The 26,658-nt window shown below is 52.1% G+C and overlaps 1 protein-coding gene across 13 annotated transcripts in view; it reads left to right on the top strand.

The window, feature by feature from the left end:
- Mtss1 (MTSS I-BAR domain containing 1) overlaps nt 1-26,658 on the top strand; it is a 126,894-nt gene that overhangs the window by 96,589 nt on the left and 3,647 nt on the right. For 3 of the 13 annotated variants that reach the window (XM_040730571.1, XM_040730570.1, XM_040730574.1), the window contains 10 exons: nt 227-301; nt 5,617-5,628; nt 15,632-15,789; nt 17,071-17,178; nt 18,275-18,372; nt 20,052-20,262; nt 23,467-23,586; nt 24,359-24,538; nt 25,408-25,581; nt 25,866-26,073. In XM_040730571.1, the coding sequence (XP_040586505.1) occupies nt 227-301; nt 5,617-5,628; nt 15,632-15,789; nt 17,071-17,178; nt 18,275-18,372; nt 20,052-20,262; nt 23,467-23,586; nt 24,359-24,538; nt 25,408-25,581; nt 25,866-26,073 (1,344 nt within the window). The remainder of the gene's footprint in view (nt 1-226; nt 302-5,616; nt 5,629-15,631; nt 15,790-17,070; nt 17,179-18,274; nt 18,373-20,051; nt 20,263-23,466; nt 23,587-24,358; nt 24,539-25,407; nt 25,582-25,865; nt 26,074-26,658) is intronic. The other 10 variants (XM_040730569.1, XM_040730572.1, XM_040730575.1 and 7 more) reach the window with 7 other exon arrangements.

Raw genomic sequence — 26,658 nt, 5'->3', positions numbered from 1 at the left:
TTAATTATGACAGTCCCCAATGACATCTTTTCTTGGTATGGGCAGGACCGGGGAAGACTGTAGTGCTTTTCGTTGTTTTTAACGTTAGCAGCTCCTTTGTCGTGAAACGTCTCTGTGATTTTCACCGTTGTGTTTGGAGATGAGTGTTGACTGTGTGTCGGTAATGCTTTCTGAGAGGAAGGTTGGGCAGAGTGGTAACGTTATCCAATGTTCTGCTTTCTCTCAGAATATAAGAAAGCCCGCCAGGAGATAAAAAAGAAATCCTCTGACACCCTGAAACTGCAGAAGAAGGCAAAAAAAGGTAACAGAAGAGTCTGCGACGGTCGGTGCCACGACCGAGGGTGGGTGAATGCGCGCTGGTGTGTCTGCACCAGGAGCTGTGCCGTCCGTGGGCTTCCTAAGACAGGGTTGGGTGGCCTGGGGAAGGGGTAGGGCACGGGTACCACCTGCCTGGCTAGAGGCTTTTTAAAGAGGACTGTATTTTAATTTTATGTGTATTGGAGGTTTTTAAAGAGGACTTTATTTAATTTTATGTGTATTGGTGTTTTGCCTTTATGTACATCTGTGCCCTGTGTGTTTGTGGTGCCCACAAAGACCAGAAGAGGGCACCAGATTCCTCGGAACTGGAGTTACAGACAGTTGTGAACCCTTCTGGGAGAGCTGCTAGTGCTCTTAACCACTGAGTTATCCTTGAAGTTCTCTCTCTCTCTCTCTCTCTCTCTCTCTCTCTCTCTCTCTCTCTCTCTCTCTCTCTCTCTCTCTCTCTCTCTCTCTCTCTCTCCCCCTCCCTTCCTCTCCCTCTCCCTCCTTCCTTCCCTGTCTCCTCCCCATCCCATTCTCCCCTCCCCTCTCCCAGTTTTTTGAGACAGGGTTTCTTTGTATTGTTTTGGAGGCTGTCCTGGAACTCACTCTGTAGACCAGGCTGACCTCAAACACACAGAGATCCACCTGCCTCTGCCTCCCGAGTGCTGGGATTAAAGGCGTGCGCCACCAATGCCAGGCTCATTAAAGTTCTTAAGTTGCAGGACATGGGTGAGTGTGAAGCCCTCGCCAGGTAGTCTCTGTCATCCCTTGCCTCAGTCCTCAGAATAGGGCAGTTCCTTGCCTGCTGGGCTCTATAATGAAACCAAGTTCTTGGAAGCCTTGAGCTAGTGCAGAGGAGCCTTTGTGTAAATGCTCCCTAGTAATTCATTATTGCAGAAATGATGTCCGCCTCCTCTGTCTTTCACAGCCCGTAATCTCTGAAATCCTCTCCTGAGGCTTCCAAGTGCACGAGCAGTGAGAGCGGTGGATGCAGTCAGAGCGGTAGCTGCAGTGGGTGCAGTGGATGCAGTAGATACAGTGAATGCAGTGGGTTCAGTGAGTGCAGTGGATTCAGTGGATGCAGTAGATACAGTGAGTGCAGTGGATGCAGTGGGTTCAGTGAGTGCAGTGGATTCAGTGAGTGCAGTGGATTCAGTGAGTGCAGTGGATGCAGTGGGTTCAGTGAGTGCAGTGGATTCAGTGAGTGGAGTGAGTGGAGTGGATACAGGATTCAGTGAGTGCAGTCGATTCAGTGAGTGCAGTGGATTCAGTGAGTGCAGTCGATTCAGTGGATGCAGTAGATACAGTGAGTGCAGTGGATGCAGTAGATACAGTGAGTGCAGTGGGTTCAGTGAGTACAGTGGATTCAGTGAGTGCAATGAGTGGAGTGGATACAGGATTCAGTGAGTGCAGTGGATTCAGTGAGTGCAGTGGATTCAGTGAGTGCAGTGGATTCAGTGAGTGCAGTGGATGCAGTAGATACAGTGGATGCAGTGGGTTCAGTGAGTGCAGTGGATTTAGTGAGTGCAGTGGATTCAGTGAGCGCAGTGAGTGCAGTGGATACAGGATTCAGTGAGTGCAGTGGATACAGTGAGTGCAGTCGATTCAGTGAGTGCAGTGGATACAGGATGCAGTGAGTGCAGTCGATTCAGTGAGTGCAGTGGATACAGGATGCAGTGAGTGCAGTGGGGTCTAGAGACTTGGTCTTCGCTGTCTAGGGGACTTTTTACCCTGATTAACCTGTAGGGATGGAGTGCATGAATTCACCACCCAGGGAAGCCAGGCAGACGAAGCTGTGTCTTCCCACCCTGTCCCCAGTTCCTCGTGATAAATCAATGAATTGTCACATCTCGGAGCCAGCTTCGCCCCTCCAGATCGGGTGGGTTTGAGAGAAAAGGTGTAGCAGCGTCTCCTTTGCAAGCACTTGTAACATTTCCTGGAGTCCAGAAATACAGGAAATTGCTCTTGAGGAGAAGAAAGCAGCAATTCTTGCGACTTTTTCTTTTTTAATTTGCTGTATCTCACCTGATAAGATGGCTTCTCCTTGCAGGCTGTTTGTGAGTCATAGCAGTGCTAAAGGCTGTTCGAGGCAGCCTTTTTAGCGAGATATCCCCAGCCCTTTCTCTTTCTTTAACAAGCAGAGGTTTTCTAGAATGAAAACAAAACACGTTTCAAGAGGTGACGGGGGGGCGGGCGTTTTTGAAAGGGCCTCCTCAGCTCTCACAAATACCCTATGCCCCTTTTGAGACTAGTGCGGTGGCGTTTTCAGAGACGCTCACATTTTCTGTCCGTCATGGCTGCTGCTGTTTCTGAGGTCTTGTGTGTCTCAGCTTCTTAGTCTCGTGAGGACACTGGTAGCTGGCCCTTGACAAGTCATAGGACTTACAGCCTGAATTGTTCTAGCGAGTCTACAGGAAAACGTTGTGAATGGAGATGCTACCGTAGTCAAACCGGGACCCCTGGAAGAGCAGACTGTCCACCTGGTTGGCAGCTCGGCAGCCCTGAAATGGGATTGGTAGTGGTCTTGAAGAGGTGGTCCAGGTGTCGGGCTTAGAGAAGGGTTAGCAGCCTATTGAAAATGACAAGGGAGAAGTAGCGGCTCTCCCTCAAGACCTCAGCTTCCTGGATGTAGAGATAATCCATTTGATCTAAGCACTGCATAGAGCTGAGAAGGTTTTCACCTGCCACTCAAAGTCACTGGCATTGTCCAATTAGCAGAATTTGGACCTCTGGGTGCAGCCTGGTGGCTTGGGCCATTAGAGGAAGTTGTGGCAATTAGAGCTACCCAGTGCTGGTGCAGGCTGCCTGGGTGCTAATGAGCTGTACATCCAGGCTAGAGAGAGAGAGAATGATTCTCTAGACTCAGGATGCTGGGCCTCACCAAACATGAAAGGCGCCTGGCCTTGGGACTTGGTAATAATTGGCATCGGATTGTGAATTTCTTGAGGCATTTTGGGCCTGAGGCTGAGAGAGTGGAGGCTATGATCAGGGGCTCTGCCTCTGCGTCCTGACAGTCCTGACAAGGTCCCCGCTCCAAGTGCTGTGCTGGCTCTCTCTGAACCGGTTGGCCCAGCTGCCTGCAGCATTCTGGGTGATCTAGTTACTTCAAGGACAATAAAATTTTCTTTATTGTCTCCCCCCCCCCAAAAAAAAAACCTAAGTATGTTTTTAGGCCTACAGTTTTTAATGGTGGCACAGCCTTCTAGAAGGCTCTAGGATCATGATTCTGCCAGGATGTTGAGGGGTGCTCTTCTGGGAGGTTTCAGTTGGGCAGCAGTTTGGAAGAGCCATTGTCTAAGGGCGGGAGAAAACCTGAGGCTAGTTTGGGGTTCTGGGTGGCTGGCATTTCCCATTCTGAGAGAAAGCCCGTTGGGTTTAGATTGCTCACATCCTTCAGGAGGCAGGTGCCTGACTCTGGCGTGAAGGGTTGGCGAGCCGGAGTTGACGCGGAACACGCAGAACATGAGGGCCACAGCTCCGCGGTTCCGCGTGTCCCGATGATAGAACTGAGCCTCACTACGGGTTCCCATAGAGCTGAGTCTGACCCACGCAGCCAGGGTCTCTCTGGCTGCCTTCCGATGCTGTGAGGCCCTTTTCCAGTGCACGTTTCTCTGCTCTGTGACCTGGTGGTTCCTCTCATGTCCCATCCGGAGATTCCAAATGCCTCCGTGCAGATCAGCCTGGCACTAGCCTTGTCTTTGACAGCAGCGGACACTTGATACAGGATGCGGCTTGTGAACGACCCGTATCCCCTGTTTCTTACTCAGCAAACATAATTGTTTACCGCGTTTTTTATCTAGCTCGCTTTTCACTGTAGAGCTTGGTGATTAGTAATCTAACAGTGTCTCAGTGTTTCTGTCACAAACACTTTCAGTGACTTTCATGAGGTGACATCGTTTTATATGCATACGTGTTCAAGGCTTTCTCATTCTCAGAGGCAGGCAAGAGTGCACACACAGCCAGGAGCAAGGGACCAGAGAGAGGAGGCTTGACCCTCATGTCAGACAAGTTCTGGTCTAAGGGCCAAGGGCGTAGGGCAGAGCCAGCCTTCCTAAAACGTGGAGGCGACGGGGCCACAGGAAGCTAGAGGAGTGATGTGGGCCTTGACTTCTGAGCGGGGTAACTCGGTCACAGCTTCCTGCTCAAGTCTTTGGGACCCCACCTGCGAAGTAGCAGCATCCAGAATAGGATGCTTTAAGCTCTGTCTGTCTGCTCCAGGCGTGTTGCTGTGCGAAACCAGTGTCCTCGCGTCTCATGAACTAACTTGCATGTTATTATAGTGTGTGTGTGTGTGTGTGTGTGTGTGTGTGTGTGTGTGTGTGTGTAGGGGCGTTTCTGAGTCACACCCACATGCAGGCAGATCCTCTGCAGCTGAGCTATATCCCCAGCACATACTTTAGTAATATGAATTTAAAAATCGCTTGAGAATGTAGCTCAGTAGGAAAGCATTTGGCTAGTATGTATAAGGCCGTGTGTTCAGTCCTCAGTACTGCAAAACAGTGAAAGTAAAATTAAAGATTATGTTAGGGTGAGTGCTTGTGTTTCCATCTGTAGACACTAGTGGCTTGTCAGGGATTTGATCTGAGAAAGAAAGTTGGAGTGTTAATGGAGGGTGCCCTTGCCCCCTTGTTTTTGTTTATCTTCCTCTGTAGACCAGGCTGGCCTCGAACTCACAGAGATCCGCCGGCCTCTGCCTCTCGAGTGCTGGGATTAAAGATGTGCACAACCATCTCCTGGCTAACATTAACCCTTTAAATAGGTGAATTCTTGGCGTCTCTCCCTGCCCCAATCTGGAAACCAAGTTTATAAATACTTGGGGGAGGGGTTGTCCATAGAGTTCCACACCCATAAAATGTTTACCATTGTATTAAAAATTTAGATTCCTTAATTTTTTTCATTTTTGTCCTACTGTATATTAGGACTCTATATAGTTTTCCCCCCCCCCCCCAAGTTTTGATAAATCACACTTGAAAGGTATTCTTGCTAAGGCATCTAACTGGCCTCTTCTGGTGTATTCTTTCTCTCTGTTTAGCTAACCTTTATCCTCTAGTTGTGGAAATTACCAGGTAGGAAGGCGAGGAGGACTTGGGAAGGAATGACTGAGAGGGAGGGTATCGGCCAGGCGGGAGAGGGGAGCTTGGGCTGGCAGCTTCTGCAGGTTGCGGGTCTGCTCACCGGAGTGTAAGCATCAGCAGCGGCTGTCCAGCATGAGCAGCAGTAGGCAGGCGCTGCTCGGATACCAGTTTGACGTTATTGTTTTCCTTTCTGTGTCAATTGTGTGTCCTGCACTTCCTCACCGTCTGCCCCTGCCAGTGGATGCCCAGGGTAAGTCTCCATCCCGAGTCTCTGGTGGCTGGTTACGGTGTGGTCCTTGCTGTGACCTTCCAACTGCTGTTCAGACCTGCGCTGGCTATCCACGTTTTCCTGCTGGCTCAGAATAATCACCGGTGTCTATTTAATTTCTCATAACTTCGAGGAAATCGTGTGTGTGTGTGTGTGTGTGTGTGTGTGTGTGTGTGTGTGTGACGGTTTCCTGCTGGCTCAGAATAATCACCGGTGTCTATTTAATTTCTCATAACTTCAAGGAAATCGCGCAGTGCATGCGCATGCGCGTGTGTGTGTGTGTGTGTGTTAATCATTTTCTTGCTTGGGCGTTTGGCTCCTGACACTGTCAGCACCATATTCTATGAGCTATTGTGTCTTAGTAAGTCAGCATTACATTCTTGGAAGAAAGAATCTACCCAGCTCTTCAAATGCACCCTGGCATAGGAAGTCAGTGTATTTTCATACCCATTCCAGTGTACCTGAATAGACACGAGTATATTTATTGATTCCACGTGCAAAGCAAGTGTGATCCTAAATAAGCCCTGCAAAGACTTTCCAAGTCTGATGTGGTATTGTTAAACCTATGGAATACCTACTCTTGTCTACCCAGGACCATACAGTACAACTCTTTTTGGTTTTTCGAAATAGGGTTTCTCTGTATTGTTTTGGAGGCTGCCCTGGAACTCACTCTGTAGACCAGGCTGGCCTCGAACTCACAGAGATCCGCCTGCCTCTGCCTCCCGAGTGCTGGGATCAAAGGTGTGCGCCACCAACGCCCGGCTCAGTACAGCTCTTTCTAAAACCAATTGTCTTACAACAAGAGTAGAAGTATTTATTATTTTGGCCATTTGTGAAATGCTTCATTTCTAAGGCTTTAAATGCAAATCCCTGGGTGATTGTCTTGGTCAAATGTGAACCTTACTCTGGGTAATCATTATTCTAGCCTGCTTTGGAGTCTCGTTGCTGTCCTTCCATCCTGGGAAAGTGTCTGTGAGGTGTCTGTGGGACTCTCTTGTCTGAGAGAGTTTTCCTCATTGTTCTCTGAGCTCCCAAGCAGGGTTTGTGCTGGACTCTGCCATCTGCAAACTCCGGGTACGAGGGTCTCCTTTGACAGGTAGGGCTTGGATGGCCCGCTCTTGGTGGGGACAGAGTCTTGGCTCCTGTCAGTTTGCGGTGCGGTTGGGTTAGTCATTCCCCAGGTTAAGAAAGGACAGTCCTTTCCGGGCCTCAGTGTTGTGACTATGAAACCATGTGACAAGCAGATTTTTTTTTTGGTTAGCCTTTGGAAGGAAGGAAAGAATAACGCAGCCATGTTTTTGTTTATTACAGTAAAACTGTCTCTCAGCGGCATTTACTTATTCAGTGTTGTCCAGCCAACCCCACTATGTCACTTCAGGATTGTTTTGTCATTCCTGTCCCCATAGACGCCTCATGCCTTTCTGTTGTCACTCCCCGCCATGCTCTTCAGCCATCCAGTTCCTGCCACTCGCTGGGCTGCTCTGTTCACATCTTCCAGACGGGTCACATGAGCTGAATCATAACACCTGGGTCTCTCGATTAACTATCAAGTTTTGTTTCGTTTTTTGGTTTTTCGAGACAGGGTTTCTCTGTGGCTTTGGAGGCTGTCCTGAAGCTCACTCTGTAGACCATGCTGGCCTCGAACTCACAGAGATCCACCTGCCTCTGCCTCCCGAGTGCTGAGATTAAAGGCGTGCGCCACCACCGCCCAGCTGGGCTGTCAGGTTTTATGAGAACCTTTACAGCCGCGTGTAATCAGTATGTGGGGTAAAGAACATTTTGCTTGTCTAATTGAGAGGAGGTAAGTTTGGAATGAAGAAAGGCATGGGAGACCCTGCTCACTTAGAGGGATAGCTCCCGTGTTAGTCCCTTGTCTGCTGCAGGCAGGCCCCTAGGACAAAGGGCGCTCTGTGTGTCTGTCTCAGTGTCTGGGCATAGACACAAGGAAAGATCAAATGAGTTCTAAGGCATCTTGGAAGGTAAGCATCTTCATTTTAGCAGTTTTATGATAATTACAGTGTTGATGAGGGTTAGATCATCTGCTTGGTTTACAGTAGGCCCTAGCTTTGTTTCCAAGTCCTTTCTCAATACTCTATAACAAAGGAAAAAGAAAATAAAGGTTAGGTTTTTTTAATGAAAATTGACCCCCCCCCTTTTTTTTTTTGAGACAAGGTTTTCCTTGGACAGTTTGTCTGTCCTAGAGCTTGCTCTGCAGACCAGAGGCAGGTGATTAAATCCCCCCCTTCGTATTAAAAGTCCTGGTATTAAAAGTGTGTGCCACCACCACCTGGCTGCAAATCTCTTTCTTTATCTTTCTCTTGTTAAACATCTAAAAATAAAACCAGACAGACCTTAGGACAAACAACAAAATAGCCAAAGAAAAAGCACAGGAAACACAGATGCAGAAACACATACATTCACACACCCATAAAAATACCCAGAAACAAAGAAACGAAACCACAAAAGAGGGACATACATGGTTTTTATACATATGTTCCGTTTGCATATGTATGAGCCTTAGAGGGGAGTTGGCCTGAGGGGTGTGTGTGTGTGTGTGTGAGTGAGTGAGAGAGAGAGAGAGAGACAGACAGACAGACAGACAGACACACACACACACACACACACACACACACACACACACACACACGGACTATCTTGACTCTCAGGTGCCGGCATAACCACTGCTGGAGGAGCCTCCACGTGGGAAGGGATTTATTGTGGTCGAGTCTGACCTGGGAAGGGACACTGTTTCTTTGAGGACCTCAAGCTCGGTCTAGCCAGCCAGTCTGAACTGGTGGTGTGCTCTGTGGTGAAGAATGTGAGCAATGGGGTAATGACCAAGGGGGAAGGGAGCGAGAAAGGATGTTTTAGTTTAGGCAGGGGACAAACAGATGGAGACAAGGCTGTGACCACGTAGCCAGGAGCTTGGGACACAGTGGTGCAGGGTAGACGTGTGACAGAGGGGTGTCCAGGGGATGGGGAGCTGTGTGTCATGCCTCAAAGACAGCTTTGGGGCACGCTGTAGACCCAGCCTGGGTTCTCTGTACAGATACAGACCTTGAGTGGCTGCTGCTGCTGGCTAGACCTCTGGCTTCGTGGCTTCCGCCACACGGATTGACTTGGCGGCCTGGCTTTCTCCACGGGCTTCATTTCCTGAGACTCCCAACTGGTCTTGTGCGGTCTGCAGCAGTCTTCCTCTCCTGGAGAAGACCCCGCCTGCCCTGCTTCCCTCACCGCTGCCCGCAGGGAGGCCTGCCCCTCCACGCCCAGCACAGGCATGCATCCGTACGGCTCTCCCCTGTGCAGCTGTGAACAGGTGTCGTGCCCAGAGTGACCCCGAAACACATGATCAGAATTTCTAGCTGTGCCTCACTGGTCACAACTGACTGAGTGTCTGAGGCCACTGTGGCCATTCCTTCCTGATTTGTTAGGAGCGGTGGTGCCGGGGCCCACTTCCTGGAGGGAGGATGGAGGAGCAGTTTAGGGATAGACCTAGCCTCTCCTTCAGACCTACGCCTGGGGCTTTGCTTCTGCCGAGGAAAAGCAAGAGCAGCTTGGCCCTTTGTCCTGGTGTGTGTGGGGCTGGGAATCTCTTTCTTGTTAGACCTATCGTTTCTCTGGGAAGAGTCTCTGACCGGACTCATTAAGATGGCTACCTGTAAGCAGCGAGGCGCCCTGTAGGCCAGGAGCCTGTCAGACTGGAAGTGTGCTGTCTGCCTCAGAGGCCTGGGTGCTTGTGGGTGTATTGAACAGCTGAGCGTGTAGGTAGACACAAGCCAAACTCAACCTGCTGGAAGCCCAGAGCCTCGATGTCCCTTTCTCTGCCGTGACACGGTGACCACGGTCCCTTGAGAGCTACCCGTGGCTCTGGGAGACTGTTGTTGAAGTCCCTTGTACCTCCCTTCCTGCAGGGTTGTGTGTTTAGTGTGGAGCCCTAAGAAGAAGCCAAGTGTTTTTCCCGTGTTAATTCCGCAAGAATTACTAATGCACGCCCGCCCACGTGTGCACCCGCCATATTTCTTTTTCTGTCATGCTCCACCTTCTGTTTTGGAGACAGTCTCTCACTGAACCTGTTGCATCTGGACCGGCTGCCTGGCCAGTCCAGGGATTCCCCTGTCTCTGCCCCTGCTCCCAAATCAAGTCCTCATGCGGGCAGAGCAGGCTCTTCACCCACAGGGAAACACTTACACGTGGGGCAGCTTACCACAGAGAGACGTGGACAGCCTTGGTGACGTGATTAACACTGGGACGCGTGGGCGGTGGACGTGGCCACAAAGCTTTGGGGTCCTCTCCTCCCGCTTGTTAATACGCTCACGTGCTAAGGGTTTTGTGGAGGCTTTGGGAAGCTTGGTTATATAGGCAGGATTGAGCGTTGTTGGCTAAAGCCGCCTCTAGCCCCTTCTTCCTGAGGTCAGGGGTTGGATCTGAGTGCCCAAACCCTGAAGTGGCAGTCAGCTCCCTCAGCCTGAGCTGTGTAGGCCCTGTTTCCCACACCCCATTGCGTCACCAGTCACTCAGGAAACTCCAAGGGCTTTTGAAGCTTGGAACCGGGATGCGTCCCAGGTTGAGAATGTGTTATTTCTAAGAAACCCCACAGCATTGTAACATCTTACAAACGGACAGCCGTGGTCCAGCTTGCTGTGGAGGAAGTGTTCTGTGTGTATAAGTTCCTTTGGAGAGATCTGAGCGTGTTCTCACGTTCTGCTAAGTGAGAAGCTACAGTCCTGGCAGGAACATACAGGCTCTCCCGCCGGCAGGGCAGACTGGGTTTGAGTTAATATGTAAGGGACGTAGCACAGGAGACCCCCATGGTGGAGGACAGAATGAAGAAGTTCTGAGATCAAGAAGGAGGATCCTGGTCAGGGACAGAGCTTCCTGAAAATGCCCATGAGGATGAACAGTGCTCAGCCCTGGGCAGGAGGAAAGAGCAGCAGAAGAAGGCGGAGCCTGTGGGGGGCGGGGCGGGGTGACCCTTTCGAATCCTGCAGGAGCCGGCTTTGCTGGGGATTTGCACTTGTGATGTAGCACCTTTCTTGAGAGCAGTAGGAACTACCGAGAAAGAGTGATAATATTTGCCTGTGGAAAGCACTCGGGCTGTTCTGGGCAGCTGGCTCACGGGTGACTGGAGAGACACTTTAGAAGCGAGATTGTGGTTGCCCAGCCAGGGCATGGAGTTTGTGCGGGAGCAGGAATGGTCAGGAGCTGGAGAGGTGACTGGGCAGTTACGGGGTGCAGATGGAAGCCTCGTGGCGGCTCACAGCTCTCTCTGACTCCAGTTCCAGGAGTTCGGTGGCCTCTGTCGGCTCAGCATGCCCATGGTACTCAGACACGCGTATGGACAAAACTCCTGCATCTAAAATAAAAATAAATGTAAAAACCAAGCGCCACTGCCTCCATGTGCCTGAAGTGGCGCTGTGGACCGTTAGCGCTGACCGGAGGGGATGATGGGTTTCTGTAGGTCACCCCACCCACCCACCCGCAGATTGCAGCGTACAGCGCAGGTGTTTTTAAGATTGGCCTCTACACGGACGTCTGCAGACGCTTCCTTGTCCCTGGTTCCTAATATGGTAACTGTTAATGCATGTGCTTTGTGTCAGTTTATGACATGTGGTCTAAAGGGGGTTTAAAGTCTGTGGGAGGATGTGACTCTAGTCATTAGAGATGGAGGGACTTAGGAGTGTGTAAGGGGAGATGCTGCAGCCAGTGCCTGGGGTAAAGGGAGGAGATGCGGCCAGTGCCTGGGGTAAAGGGAGATGCTGTGGCCAGTGCCTGGGGTAAGGGAGGAGATGCTGCGGCCAGTGCCTGGGGTAAGGGGAGGAGATGCTGCGGCCAGTGCCTGGGGTAAGGGGAGATGCTGTGGCCAGTGCCTGGGGTAAGGGAGGAGATGCTGCAGCCAGTGCCTGGGATACCAAGAGACAGGTGTACTAAAATCAGCACAGTTAAAATCAGTGCCCTACTGGAACTGGAAACAGTTTCTTCAGCAGTTATTATACATCTATGTATTATATGTGTGTTTAATATTTAATATATATGTTTAACATACTGTGTGTCAAATAAATATAATTACATGGTATGTTAGAGAATTTAAAAAATAATCACTGTTTTAGTCTGATGATACATCCTGACTAGAAATATTCCCACTGTAACCATAGAGTAGTCTTTATATCTTTACTTATTTTAGAATATGCTGTAATTTTAAAGTCCTTTAATTATAACATAATACATATTTAAAATAACTTCACTGTAATAGTAATTTAGATATGTATATATATTTACCAAATTTGATCATATACTCATTTTGCTTTCCTAGGTAGATACAATATTATAAAAGCCCATTTTCTTTATTTATTTTCATTGTTTTTTCTGAGACAGGGTCACATACTGTAGCTCAGGTTGGCCTTAAGCTCAAGATCCTCTGGCTTTAGCCTCCTGAGTGCTGGGAGGGCCTGCGCCTTCACACCTGGGACTGTTATTGGTGACAACTAGATACGTGCTTTGCAGCTTGCGACAGGAAGTAAAGGTGCAATCTTACTTCAGAATTATAGACATAGTTTCCGTGCGTGTGTGTGTGTGTGTGTGTGTGTGTGTGTGTAAGGTGCAATCTTATTTTAGAATTACAGGCATAGTTTTCATGTGTAGTGTATGTTTGTGTATGCATGTGTGTATGCGTGTGTGTAAGCTGCAATCTTATTTTAGAGTTACAGGCATAGTTTTCGTGTGTGTGTGTGTGTGTGTGTGTGTTCTTTTGAAGGAGGGCCCTCAGTCAAACCTCAGCTCGTCTGTGCGGTTAGTTTCACTGGAGAGCTTGCCCCAGATGCTGTCTCTGTGTGGAACTGAGTAGGTGACCTGCTGTGCCTACCAGTGTTAATGTCGCTTATTGGGGGTTTGAACTCTGTTCTTCCTGCTTGTGCCACAGGTTCTTTAATCACTGAGCCAACTCCCCAGCCCAGTTTGTTATTTTAAAGTTTTTCTTCTGCAGAAACTGGAGAGAGAAGTCAGCAGAGGCCTGGGTTCTGCTCCCAGCATCCATAAGTCCCCTCACACCAACAGTAACTCCAGTTTCAGGGGCTCTGAAGCCCTCTTCTGGCTGAAATGGGTACTGCATGTGTATGGCGCGCGCGAGCGCGCGCGCACACACACACACACATGCAGGCAAAATCCTCATACACATACAATCAAAATAAACACATCATGCCGGGCGTTGGTGGCGCACACCTTTAATCCCAGCACTTGGGAGGCAGAGGCAGGCGGATCTCTGTGAGTTCGAGGCCAACCTGGTCTACAAAGTGAGTTCCAGGACAGCCTCCAAAGCCACAGAGAAACCCTGTCTCGAAAAACCAAAAAATAAAATAAAATAAACACATCATCCCGCACTCTGGAGGCAGAGGCAGCTGGATCTCTGAGTTTGAGGCCAGCCTATTCTACAGGGTAGAGTTCCAGGACAGCCAGGGCTGTTACACAGAGTAACTGCCTTAAACATACATACAGCCTTTTAAAAAATTAAAATAGAAGTATTCCATGTAATCAAAACATATCCAAGTATATTTGGTCAAAAAAATCACAATAACAGCAACAGCAAAGTACATGGTGGTGCACAACTTTAATCCCAGCACTCAGGAGGCAGGGACACTTGGGTCTTTGTGAGTTCAAGGCCAGTCTGGTCTACGGAGTGAGTTCTAGGACAGTCAAGACTACATAGAAAAACCCTTTCTTGAAAAAACAAAAACAAATCATTGCACCGAAATCTGCTCCCTCTCCCAGAATGCTCCCCCTCCCACCCCCCACCAAGTTAAGAACCCTCTGGTGTGGTCCGTTTTGCTATTCAGACAGAGTAGAAGAGACTAAACAGTAAGCAAGAGCCCAGCCGCCCTGTGTTGGGCCGGGTTGTCCTACAGCCTGCAGAGAGAGAGCTTTGCTGTCAGCGAGCTGAGTGATGGGCACCTCACCGTGCTCGGATTTGTGCGTACAAAGCCAGCATTTCCCCAGAAACCGAGGAAACCGCAGTTGTCATAGCGTCGACGGTTGCTGCTTTCCTTCCCTGAGTCAGGGGTAGACGTCTGTGGGAAGGGAGTGCTTTCAGGGCCATCCCAACACGGGAGCATGGCTTCGCTGTTTCCTGTCTGCTGAGTCCGCTGGGAACTGGTACTGGCTGTACGTATGGCTAGTGCCCCATTGTATGATGAGGACATTGAGGGTACAATAGAGGAGTGTCTGCAGGGTTAGGCGGTAACTAAGGGGAAGACTAGGTGAGTGGGTCCCGCAAGAACGCTGGAAACTTCCCACAGAGCAGGTTCATACCTACAGTAACTGTTGGAGCATAGCCACGTGTGTTCATAGGTGCTGTGCATTGTATATACCTTACGTTACGTACTTGAGCTAGTTTCATGTACGACATTGTGTATGCTAAGCTTTTGAACCCATCCAAAGCATTTTTAAGGGTGGGTTTTGATTGCATGTGATTTTTTTTCCCATTATGCACTTATTTAGGACTTCTATACAAATGCTGCCCCCCCCCACACACACACACTTACTAAAACGTGGCTACTTTTCTCTAGGACTTTTTGTCTAGAGTTGAATTAAGTTCTGTTGAGCTTGTGGGTACAAATGAAGCCTTCTTATGAGAGAAAGTACAGGGTATATCTGTACAGCCGGGGTATTCTTCCTGGGCTGTCTTCCTTTGCATCAGATGGTGCGTTCCAGTTACTGTCTTACTTGTTGTTCGTAAGGGGGCAGGCATGGTAGCTGGTCCAGCAGTTGTCTTCAACTGTAGACAGTGGATGAAGAGATGGCCTGAGTTCTCAGGGAGTCAGGCTGACTCCCTGACCTCCACCTTGGAGAATCCTTGGACTTCTAAGCTTTGAGCTCCTCTCCAACATGAACAGCTAGGATAACCCCTGAAGCCCTTTACAGTTCTCTCTGTTTGCAGTTATGAAACGTACTTACTGAGCACTTCCTGTATACACACAGATACCCTGAGGGATATCAGGGGAAGGCCAAAACCTTGCCCTGAGTTTAGAATTTGTGTCTCTGACTTGGGTGTAGAAACGGGTGTAGAAACCGTTTGTGGAGAAAGTCCCGCATGGACGCTTAGGAACTGGTTTCTGGCGCATGGTCCCGGTGACCCCATCAACAGGTGACATCTACACCGATTGCTCCTCTGGACTCGGTACTGTCTGGTCCCTGGGCCACACAGGCAGCTAGAGAAGTTTCAGACAGTATATAAGTGAGTGGATATGACTGTGTTCCAATAAAACTTTTTTTATACAGCTGGCTATTCCTGTTCCAGAGTTGTTTAATTGCTTAGTGTTCTGCCTGAAATTGTAAAATGTCTGGATAACTAGGGTCTGATAGTGTAGCCAGATAGGTAGCGATAATACAGGCTCCGCTCAGTGTATAGCTTTGTCCTTCGTTTTGTCACCAGCAAAGACCTAACTGTAGATGTCCGAGTATCAGGCTCCTTCTGCCGGAAAGGCATTGGAGCTCTCCACTAGGGAGTTAGACGGACTGCCAAGGATTCCTCGGCCCCAGAGCCGAGAGCAGAAGAACCCACCTTTGTCTTTGGGGACTGAAACTTCTAAACAGAGGCTTTTTGACTGGGGTGGACCTGACAAAGCCAGCTTATGTCCATTTTTGGAAACATCCCAGCCTCTCACCTACCTCCCGTCTGTAGCCTCTTCCAGAGGCTCTGAAGAAAACAATGCTCTTGCTGTCTTTCCCGAGGGTGGTGTGCTGGCACAGGGCTCTGTGGAGGTGCAAGCCAGGAAGTCATCCCAAGAGGTGCTCCTCGTCACACACATGGCCTGCGGACGTTAGAAATGGGAAGTAGAGGCTTCTAGAAAAGGAGCCATTTTTAGTCTTTATGGGAGCTACGAATAAGTAGTGGAAAAGCGGTGCCTCTACCTCTGGTGAGGACGTCACAGAGGGGAATGTGTTCTAGAGGCTGGCGTTTCCGCCAGCTGACCTCTCGGCTTTGTTTTGTTCCCAGGGAGAGGTGACATCCAGCCTCAGCTGGACAGCGCTCTCCAGGACGTCAACGATAAGTACCTGCTGTTGGAGGAGACGGAGAAGCAGGCCGTGCGCAAAGCGCTGATCGAGGAGCGTGGTCGGTTCTGCGCTTTCATCTCCATGCTGCGGCCGGTGATTGTGAGTCGACGGAAGCCTCTAGAAGGCTTGACTTTGCAATGGGAAGGGGCTTGCCAGGGACTGTCATCAAGTTGCCTGTATCCGGGTGGCCCACTCCTTGATCACCGTTCTTAGGGACACATGCCCTACTTGTTTTTACTGAGTTGAGGTCTCACGTATTTGGGTGTGGTGGCACACGCCTGTAATCCTAGCACTTTGGAGACTGATCGCTAGGAATTGTAGACAAGCCTGCGTTATATAGTAAGTTCTAGGCTACCTAGAGCTGTAGAGTGAGACTTGGTCCTAACACACCTTTCTGCCTTTCCCACATCTCAAAAAATCAAAACATAAAAGAAGGCCCGTTTAAAGGTTCTTAAAGTGGTAGCAGCAGCTGCCAACCAGATAGGAAAGTCCTGTGGCCCCCTCCAGAGCCACTGAATCCAAAATGCTAAGCCTGGGGTATGCGTTTGCCTTAAGTGCCAGGGAGCACCCCTCCCTCTCTCCCTCCCTCCCTCCCCCCCTCCCTCCCTCCCTCCCTCCCCTCTGTTTTGTTTGTTTGTTTGTTTGAGACAGGATTTCTCTGTATAGTCCTTGCTGTGTAGACCAGGCTGGCCTCGAACTCAGAGATCTACCTGCCTCTGAGTGCTGGGATTAAAGGCGTGCGCCGCCACCACCAATGAGTTCTCACTCTCAGTGACTTCAGTCATGTGCGTCCTGCAGCCGAATTTGCAGTAGCCCTTCTTGGGGGCTGCCTGAAGTCTCTGATGTGCCTTTTTCCACCCCAGTAGGATGCTCAGATGTGAGGTGTCCCTTGGTCTGTACCTGGGCCCACACTTCTGCTGGCACTTGGGGAAGTGACTGAAATGTTTGCAGCCCTTGATTCGTTCCACTTGCCAGTTTTTAAGATGGGGCAGGGGGCAAGAAAGGGGGACAGTTAATGCTGTCGAACATTTGTACTGTCCTAAAGGTCTGGACCCAAATATCCCAATCATGTCAGTCATTGAGGCTGCCTTAGCCCATGGAAGGGTCCCCTGAAAACACATGGGTAGACCATCTGACTCAGTGGGCCTGGCAATGTCCACTACTGTGAGGATGCTGTCCCCAGCACACAGGTCCCCCTGACTGCCTTCTCCTTTCCCCTTTCCAAAGAGAGACGTGCGTGTCATGTTCAGCTTAGAGTCCTGTCTCGGGTGCCTTTCATGGAAGGTTGAAAAGGTCATGCATTGACCCAGACAGAAGTGGCTGGAACAAGACGATGAGGGGAAACCCCATGATGACATGCACAAAATTGCTTTCCTTTAGGAGGAAGAGATTTCCATGTTAGGGGAAATCACCCATCTTCAGACCATATCGGAAGACCTGAAGAGCCTAACCATGGACCCTCACAAACTGCCCTCCTCAAGTGAACAGGTAGGAACTGTGAACCACGCCGTCAGGGACAAATCGGAGAGATGGAATTCAGGGCTCTGGCCTGGGTCCTGCTGCGTTTACATCCTTTGTGTGACCTCCTTAGTCTATCTTCACCGTAACCTGTTTTGTAGGGAGAGATGCTGAGGTACTGAGAGATGAGGGCGCTTAGCCAAGCCTCCACTCTACTGAGTGATGACACTAAGAGTTGAGTCGAGTACATTGATGGCCAGACCCTGTCTGGGCTCATGCACTCTGCAGGCATGAGCTGTCATAGGAGCCTGGCATCTGATGTTCCGTTGTCATGGTTTTGTGTAGACCTCTCTGGAGCTAAAGTCATCCGTGGGAACCCTTCCCTCTGGGGAAAAGATGGCATGTTTTCAGGTGCTCTATTCCTTTGGTGTGTGCGACATTAATGTCAAGTGGGAAGAGACGTGATCGGGGGACACATGATGGGTCGTATGCTGGTGCGTGCATTTGTGCACGCAGGCAGTCAGCTCCGAAAGATAACTTGGAAGCCCTTTGGTTTTCCGTCTGTGAAAGTTTTCCCTTACGCTAGAGTATGTGTTGACTCTGTGAGTAGACACTCGTAGAGTGCCTCTTACAGGCAGTAGACACTCGATGGCTCTCTGTCACAGGGAGGACGCACAGAAACGATTGTGATAGGGTTGGCTTCCTCTCGATTCTGTGAGGTTTCCACGCTCGTAGCCCTGGCCAAGTAGGGCACAAGTGACTACTGACGATCAAGCGGCTGGAGTGTGGTCAGCCAGCCCTAAGCCACTGTTGTGTGTCTGAGCTACAGCGGTGCTGCTGAGTTTAGCCTGTGCTAAGAATAGCTTTCGCAGTTGTTACCCTGTCGCTGTAATTTTCTTTTTCTCCTGGTGTTTAATGGTTTTCCTCTCCTCACTCCTCCTCCCTGTTAACTGCAGTTTTTAGCTTGGGTCAGAAGGACCGTGACATTGTGTGGCTTTGGTGAAGACATGGATTCTCTGTTAGTTCTGCCCCCGTCAGGGTGGCGTTTCTGTTTCATCCTGCGTGTGGAGATGTGTGCGCGAAGCCCCTCTCCTCTGTCCCTTACCTGGCTGCTCTGTCCCTTCAGGTGATTCTCGACTTGAAAGGTTCTGACTACAGTTGGTCGTATCAGACGCCACCCTCTTCCCCCAGCACGACCATGTCCAGAAAGTCAAGCGTCTGCAGGTGAGTGCATGCTTTCCAAGTCACCTTTGTGAATGTGACCAAGACCCAGGCCTGTTCTCCAAAAGGGGCCCGTTTGAAACCAGATGTGGTAAGGTGAAGAATGTTCTCCTTCTTTAGTGTGTCTGTCTGTCTGTTCCCCACCTCCCCCAAGTGTTCTTCCAGCAAGCCCAAGGCTGACACTCCTCCCCCCCCCCATGCAACAGTAGCTGGACCAGAAGCCACGATGACTTCTGGCCATGTTTCACCCACATTTCTGCAGTCTTAAAGCCCGTGCAGTTTTTATTCAATGTTGTCCCCTCCCACCCCACCCAGTCCCCCCCATTGACACCCAATGCCTAGTCACACTGTTACCTGGAGGAAGTACAGGATTACTTGGAATAGCCCTGGGGTCTACAGAACCATTGTGTGGTTTTGCGAGGCAGCCGCTCTTGGCCTGCCGAAGGGAAGTTTATCTTGTCCTTGGATGGTAGAAGCATCATGAGATGTCATTTGCCGCCACTCTGCAAAGGGATGTGAGGTAGCCGGAAGAGGAAGTTGCCCGGTGCCCTGCTGTGTTTGATTTCACCCTGGAGCTGGTCTGCTACACATGTGGCCTGCGGTTCTGGGCGAGAGGCTGTCCTGATGCCTTCCCCAAAGATGATGCTTGGTTTCTTGTCACTTTCACGGGCTCTGTGTTTGTGTGAGACAGGAAAGTCATTAGTGTCAAGCAAGCTGCACACTGCCTTCTCCTCCTCCTCCTCCTCATAGCTGTATTCAGTTGCACTGACGGGAGCCGGCCGGAGTCAGTCATGCTCCCTTATATCTGACAGGCCATTCATTTTGAGTCACCCTAGCCCGGGACAGCCACGTGGTGTGTTCCCCTAACGCATGAGCTTCGAATCAGAAACCACAGGTTTGCCATCCCTGAGGCCTCCCGAGGCTTGCTTTGTGCCCAGGTGTCCTTTACCCACCCTTCACATTTTAGCTCTGCTCGCGGGGAACGGGGCCTCCCCTCAGCTTTCTGGTGCTCAAGGGAACGTGTGTGTTCTTACTGAGGGACAGAGTGCAGGCGGAGCGCGTCAAGGGGAGGGGCCGTTGTTCTACTCCCTACTGACGGGTTCACCTGAGCACCCATGGGCTCTCCTCATGGAGCGCTTACACCCGGCCCACAGATAGTTTAACAGAGGAAACACCCACGAAGGAGTCAAGCCCCTTACCAGCTCTGCTAATAAAATAACATGAGATGCTGGCACGCGGTCATACCGAGTCGATTTGCTGACGTGTTTGGCCAGGTGGATGGAGTCCATCTTAGGATGGATCGGCCTCGGGTGTCGGCCGGTGCTGTTTAGCCGGTGGCCTCTGGTCATCTGGAACCAGGGTAGTCCCAGGATTGAGCCCGTGTCACGTGCTGTGGATTCAGTGGGTTCTGCTCCGGGGTCAGGTTACCACAGGCGGGGGGGGAACACCCCCACTTGTTTCTTTGTATCCCAATAGTTAGTCTCCCAGCTTTGTTACTAAGACCTGAGACCCAGCTGTCTTCCTGCTCACCTAAAAGAGCCTTTTTTTTTGCTTACCAGCCTGGTTGGTCTTGCATGTCCTGGGTTCTTTCTGCTTCTCCGGGGGGCTGAGGGTCTCTTGCTTTGCCTGTGCTGTCCGTCTCCCTGCTCACCCGCCCCGCCCCATCTGCTTGTCCCTTACAGCAGCCTGAACAGTGTCAACAGCAGCGACTCCCGGTCCAGCGGTTCCCACTCGCATTCCCCCAGCTCGCATTACCGCTACCGCAGCTCTAACCTGGCCCAGCAGGCTCCCGTGAGGCTGTCCAGCGTGTCCTCCCATGACTCAGGGTTCATATCCCAGGATGCCTTTCAGTCCAAGTCACCGTCCCCCATGCCACCTGAAGCTGCCAACCAGGTAAGGATGCCCTTGACCCACGGGGCAACGGGCACACGGGGTTCCCAGGACGCTGTCGAGGGGTGGAGCCAAATCCTTTCTGTTTAAGATATTTCCCAAGGGGAAAGATGCTCTAAGGTGAGCTGGAAACCTATCTCAACGTCCAGTAGCAGCTAAAATGCCGCGTTGGGTTGGCAAGCTATCTCACGTAGGTAGACAGCCCTGAAGAACGGGACTCCCGATTCCCTGTGCCTGCCCAGTCTGGTATGATGCTGTGATCCACCACGGGGACACCCCTCTGCGCCTCATCTCCCCATCGGCAGGGAGCGTATCATTGAACAGTGCCTCCCTAATACTCTGAGTGCACATCAGTTGCGTTGCCAGTGAGAGTGGCGGTTAGATCCCCTGTGGACAGTTCTTTGGACATGTTGATCCCGGAGAGAGGGAAGGATGTGTGACCTCCACATCTGTTTCTGTTTGGATGGTACCTGGCCAGGCCAGTGCGCCCGCTGCCCCAGCACGCAGGAACTGGCAGGCATTGGGCGCCCAACGTGTGTGCTGCGTGTGCGTGTGCGTGTGCGTGTGTGTGTGTGTGTGTGTGTGTGTGTGTGTGTGTGTGTGTGTGTGTGTGTGTGTGTGTGTGTGTGTGTGTCCCAGGGTGCCTGTTTCCTAGGGCCAGGGTATGCAATGCTAGGACATGATTGGTGTCACCACCTATTGGGTCCCACAGCGCCACCTGCTGGCGAGGGTGGGGGTTTGGGCCAGAGCACCTTGTTGCTCAGCCAAGGTCATCAAGTAGAAACCCTCAGGAGTCAAAGCTCTTCAGCATTATTTAGTCACCTGAGGCATGGTGGTCCCCTCCCCTCTCTTTCCTCCTTAGAGACGCAATTTCCGAAGGAAAAGCCCAGGGCAGAGTGCAGAGCTTACTCTGAGTGTGCGTGTCTTCAGCTGGGGTGCGGTGACTTGGCTCCCAGGATCCCCACTCCTATTATGTGTGCCGCTAAACCGTGCATGTTGACTAGACCAAGCCGAGAGCCTGTGCTCAGGAGGAGGGTGGAGTCTTTGCCTCCTTCAAGGCCGCTCAGGGTGCAGTCCAGCTGTGTGTGTTCCTAATGGCTTGGAAGTTAGCATACTAGCATACCCTGAAATGCCCTGGGAAAACAAACCCTTTCACCCTTCTCATACTTCCTTCTGTTGGTGGCCCAAGCATGGCTTCTGTCCCCAGTAGCGTTGGGGGAAGCTAATAAAATTAGTAAATTTGGGGTTTCTGAAACCTGAAAGCCTGTAGCAGCCTGGCCAGTACCCAGGAGTGGGGTTTCCGGGGCTAGGGCTGGCTCAGTCCATAGAGAGCCTGCCACAAAAGCACAGACTCAAATTTGGGTCCTTAACACTCATTAAAAGTCAGGCGGTAAGCCAGCCTGACAGTGGCGGCGCACGCCTTTAATCCCGGCACTCGGGAGGCAGAGGCAGGCGGATCTCTGTGCATGAAGTGGTGTGTGCCTGCAACCTTGGTTAACACTGGGCTGGTGGTGACACGTGGATCCTGGGGTTTGCTGACAAGTTAATGTAGCCAGTCAGTTTCTTGGTTTGGTTACATTGTCTCAAACTAGCAGGGTGGGCGACAATACAGGGGCACACGTGACATCAACCCCTGGCTGGGCTCTCACACATCAGTAGCTTTCCTGTATGTTTTGTTGGCGCTGAGTGTGGAACCCGTGGTGGACACAGACGGACACACACACAGGTACACGGACATACACGGATGGGGACATGGGCACATGCACGCACACACATGAACACAAGGGCACACACAGTAGGCTTTCTGTCTGTTGGGTGTGGAGCCCAGGTTCTCTCAGATGCCAGGCAAACCTCCCCCCCCATCGTCTTACACCCCTGGCCCTGGGGAGTTGTCTATAATAAGCCCCAGGGTGGTGTTGCAGAGCTAAACGGAGAATTATTCTTGTTCAGACGACACAGCTGCTTGTAACCATACAGTAAGGAGGAACTTGTAAGACTTTGCCCAATCACACCAGCTAGAGGGTTCCACCTCTCCTGTGGTGTGGTTAGCTACTGTTGATCCCCTTAGCCAGGTGAACGGCACTGGGACTCAGAGCTTGACATCCCCAGCTCCACAGCTGAGAATCGGTAGAGACGAGCATTAACCCGAACCTTTACTTTTCTGACCGTGGCCCGAGAACAAGACACCAAGTGTGCATTTGGCCCTTTGACCCTGCGGGGTGGGAAGCTAGGCCTCTGTCCCTCTGCAGGAATCCCTTCCAGGTGGCTGGGAAGGATAGAGAGGTGAATCTGACCTCCCTGACCCCTGACCCAGGCACACTTCGTGGGGCAGTCATGGTGCTGAAGAGCCTGACTGACTTACTCAACCCGGGGTTTAGCTAGAGGTCGCAGGCAACAGGAACTGGGGCAAGAAGCTTGGTGGCCTGCCGCAGAGACTTAACTGGAAGTGGCAGGGGCTTTTGAACCCCCAAAGCCTGTCCCCGTGACTCACCTCCTTTAGCAAGGCCACCCTAGTCCTTCCCAAGCGGTCCCTGCTACTGCAGAGCCAGAAAAGCAGGCGAAGGGCAGGACACGGGCAGGCACGTGGACATAGTGCCATCAGCGCTGGGACATTCCCCCCACCTGGCCCTCCCAGAGGCTTCACCCAGCAGCACGCTGGCCCCAGGAAGCACACGCTGACCACAGGGCTTCCCTACTCAAACCACTCCCCAGCCGGAGTACCTCCGATGTGTCTTTAGGACTGGAGGTCCCGCCGTATGGACCGGATGAGAAGGCAGGGATTAGAGTCATTTGTGTCACCACTGAGCCACAGCCTGCCCAGGGACAGTTTTGTGTAGTGTGCAATACTCTTGCACCTACAGGGTCCTTTCTGAGGATCTGAGCCGTGGTGTGGTTTTATCATAGCCTTGCCGGGAGGTCCGTTGTGTTGAGTCAGTGTTCCTGTGCCAGGCACGGGGGCCAGCTGATGTCTGCAGGGCCAGAGCGTGGCTGGACCTCACTTCCTTTTCAGGGGCTTTCTTAAAACCTGTGTGGGTGAAAACCAAGCCTTAACTGACCCTCTGCCTCTCATCCCTCCCTCCTCTGTGTGTGTGTCTGTCTGTCTGTCCGTGCCCTTCCCGCCCTGTCCTCCCTTTATTTTAATTATGATTTCTGGTGACCCCGCGGTCTCATTGGTTGGTCCCCTCGTGTGGCTCCTCCCTGCTACAGAACTCATCCAGCTCGGCCTCCTCAGAAGCGTCGGAAACCTGCCAGTCAGTGAGCGAGTGCAGCTCCCCGACCTCAGTCAGCTCAGGGTCCACCATGGGCGCCTGGGTGCCCGCAGAGAAGGTGACTGGCCAGGGCCCAGGCCGTGGTGGGCTGTTCTTCCTGACCCGCCCCTTGCCTGCCGCACACAGCCATTGGCACCTGGAAAAGCTGGGCCCTCTGGGGACAGGAGCTGAGCAGGCCCAGGGCTCCCTGGCTGCCCCGCGTGGCTAGTGAGGGAGAGGAAGGGGGTCTGGGGAACTTGGAGACATGAAGGCTTCTTCTTCCCAGAGCAGGCTCTGTGTTCGTTCATTCGTTCCCCCCTCTTCCTTCCCGAACATCCCTCGAGACTGCTGGATGTCACATCTCACTGTGTTGGAGACATGCACTTTCCTGCGTTTTCATTTGACATTCCCTCCTCCCACCCCTCCCCCACACTGCAGTGTGATGACTGGGAAACCTAGAATGAACTGATTCACTTGAGAAATCTGCAAACGTCTGTGTAACGGAACGAGCCGATCCCCGGAAAAGCGAAGCTGTGCTTCACTAGTTTAAAAGAATTACAACACCGAGAACGTTGCAGATCAGGATAATGGTCGGTTTCTGAACTGTCTTAATACCCAGCTCGGATATCCGCCTGACGGAATACTTCCTGGGCGCCAGGTTGATGCGTCCTTTGCACGCTGACTCTTCTTGCGCCATCCACAGGCAGGAGAGTGCCCGTGTTGGTCTGGCTTGTAAATATTCAGGTTTCCCCCTCCCCCCCTCGGTGTCAGCGCCATCTTGTGTCTCTACGCTCATCCTGTTATATTAATTTGTTCCTTTTCTCCTCCCGTCCCGTGTGTTTTGTTTCCAGTTCTCTAACGGGTTTTCTCACGGTAGCTTATCAAGTGAGTCCCATGCAGGGCCCGTCCCCCATTGCCTGCCTGCGTCCCGCCTGCTCCCGCGGGTGACCTCTGTTCACCTTCCTGACAATGCTCATTATTACACCATCGGGCCCGGCATGCTCCCATCATCTCAGATCCCTAGCTGGAAGGTTTGTGTCCCCCCTCCACCCCCCCCCAATCGCTTCTCTGCCCGCCCCCTTCTGTCCTGCCAGCCTCCCTGGACTCTCCCCTGCCTCTCTTCACACTCTGCCTTCTTCCCCACACCCCCTCTTCCTCAGGAGGCCCCCTTGGGGTGGGTGGGGCAACAGAAACCAGCTGTCCACGTGGAACTGAAACCCGCGTTCCTGTAGAGAACTTCGGGGGTCAGGGGCGCCTGCTAAGGAGCACGAGGCCGGGCCCTGCATCAGGGCGGAGCCTGCTGGCCTAGCTCCCTCCTGGGCCACCTACAGCGTGCTTCCCTGGGCCCAACGTGACCCGACAGCCGCAGCCCATAGTATGCTTTGGGTCGTATATATGCTGTCGCTCAGTAGTAGACGAAGACTTTAGTTTTCATTGTTTTATGAAAACCAAGCTTGTGAGTGAAATCCACCAGGGCAGTTGAGACTCCAGGGAGGGTAAGTCGGTCCCTGGACTGCCAGCGTGTTAGCAGACTGTGACCTCATCTCTGAGTCCTGAAAACCTGCTCCAGATCCTAGGGCCCTCTGTCAGAGAGGCCCGGCTTCCCAGAGCGGAGGATGCCCCCGTAGAGTGGCCGCTGGTGCTCCAGGGCCCCCTGGTGGCCACTTGGCCGTGGCCCAGTCATTCAGTTGCTATTACAGGCTGATGGCTTTGGGGTATAATGACCACCTGTCAGGTTTAATCTTTGGGCAGGGCAGGGGGTACCTAGGGACCCTCAGTGAGTGTGGGCGGGCAGAGGAGCTAGGGGCCTAGAGGTGCCTTGTGTGGGCAGCTGTGCTGGGTGGCTGTGGCCCTCCGTCCGGGCTGGGCTCGTGGCTCCTGACCTCACGGTTCTACTCAGGACTGGGCCAAGCCAGGACCCTACGACCAGCCGCTGGTGAACACCCTCCAGCGCCGCAAGGAGAAGCGTGAGGCGGACTCCAATGGGGGCGGACCCGCTACCACAGGAGGTCCTCCTGCAGCTGCCGAAGAGATGCAGAGGCCGAGGAGCATGACCGTGTCGGCCGCCACCAGGGTGATGCACCTGTTCTCTGGGTTTGGTTGGGTTCACATAGTAGGGCCACGATGGGGGCCACGGCCAGCACGTGGAGCCCAGATAGCCCTGCAGCTATCTCCGTAGTTCCTGAGAGAGGACCATGCAGGCCTAAGTAGCCCTCGGTGGTGGTCAGAGGAGTGATGTTGGGTCCCACCTACAGCAGTATGTGTGCGTGCATGCGTGCTTGTGTGTGTGCACGTGCATGCGTGCATCTGCTTTTCACGTTCCCAGTGGCTTGCGTGACCCTGTTCTCTGTCCTGCAGCCTGGTGAGGAGATGGAGGCCTGTGAGGAGCTGGCGCTTGCCCTGTCACGGGGCCTCCAGCTGGACATGCAGAGGAGTAGCCGAGACTCACTGCAGTGCTCCAGCGGCTACAGCACTCAGACCACCACCCCGTGCTGTTCTGAGGACACCATCCCCTCCCAAGGTACGAGGCGCCCAGCTTGCCGTCCGGCTTTGCGGGCGACTCCAGGTGAGGAGGCAGCGAGCTGGCGGCTGTGGTACACAGCGTAACTCCTGGATGCAGATGGGCTTTGGTGGCTGTGGTACACAGCGTAACTCTGGATGCAGATGGGCTTTGGTGGCTGTGTACACAGCGTAACTCCTGGATGCAGATGGGCTTTGGTGGCTGTGGTACACAGCGTAACTCTGGATGCAGATGGGCTTTGGTGGCTGTGGTACACAGCGTAACTCCTGGATGCAGATGGGCTTTGGCGGCTGTGTACACAGCGTAACTCTGGATGCAGATGGGCTTTGGAGTCGTTGGAGGGTGCTTGGGCGGTGGTCTGTAGTTGACAGGCTGCTGTGGTGGAAGTGGCCCTAACGTGAGCAGCTTTGCTCGTTTCTCACCGTCGGGATAGTGCGCCCCGGCCTGAAATGCGACGCACACAGTCAGTAATAGCTTCCCGTTTGCTCTGCACTGTGTGCGTAGCTCCACAGAGTCATGCACGGGAGAGACATTTTCTCCTCATTTTACAAATGTGGACACTGAGGCTCAGGAACTTACACGGCACCCACGTAAGAGATGGAGTCTAGCGCCTAAGTTCTTAACCTAGTC

Source organism: Mesocricetus auratus, unplaced genomic scaffold (genome assembly GCF_017639785.1).
Source record: "Mesocricetus auratus isolate SY011 unplaced genomic scaffold, BCM_Maur_2.0 Super-Scaffold_100023, whole genome shotgun sequence".
Taxonomy (NCBI): Eukaryota; Metazoa; Chordata; class Mammalia; order Rodentia; family Cricetidae; genus Mesocricetus; species Mesocricetus auratus.
Note: the sequence above shows the minus strand (reverse complement) of the source record. Positions and strands in the feature narration are given on the sequence as shown.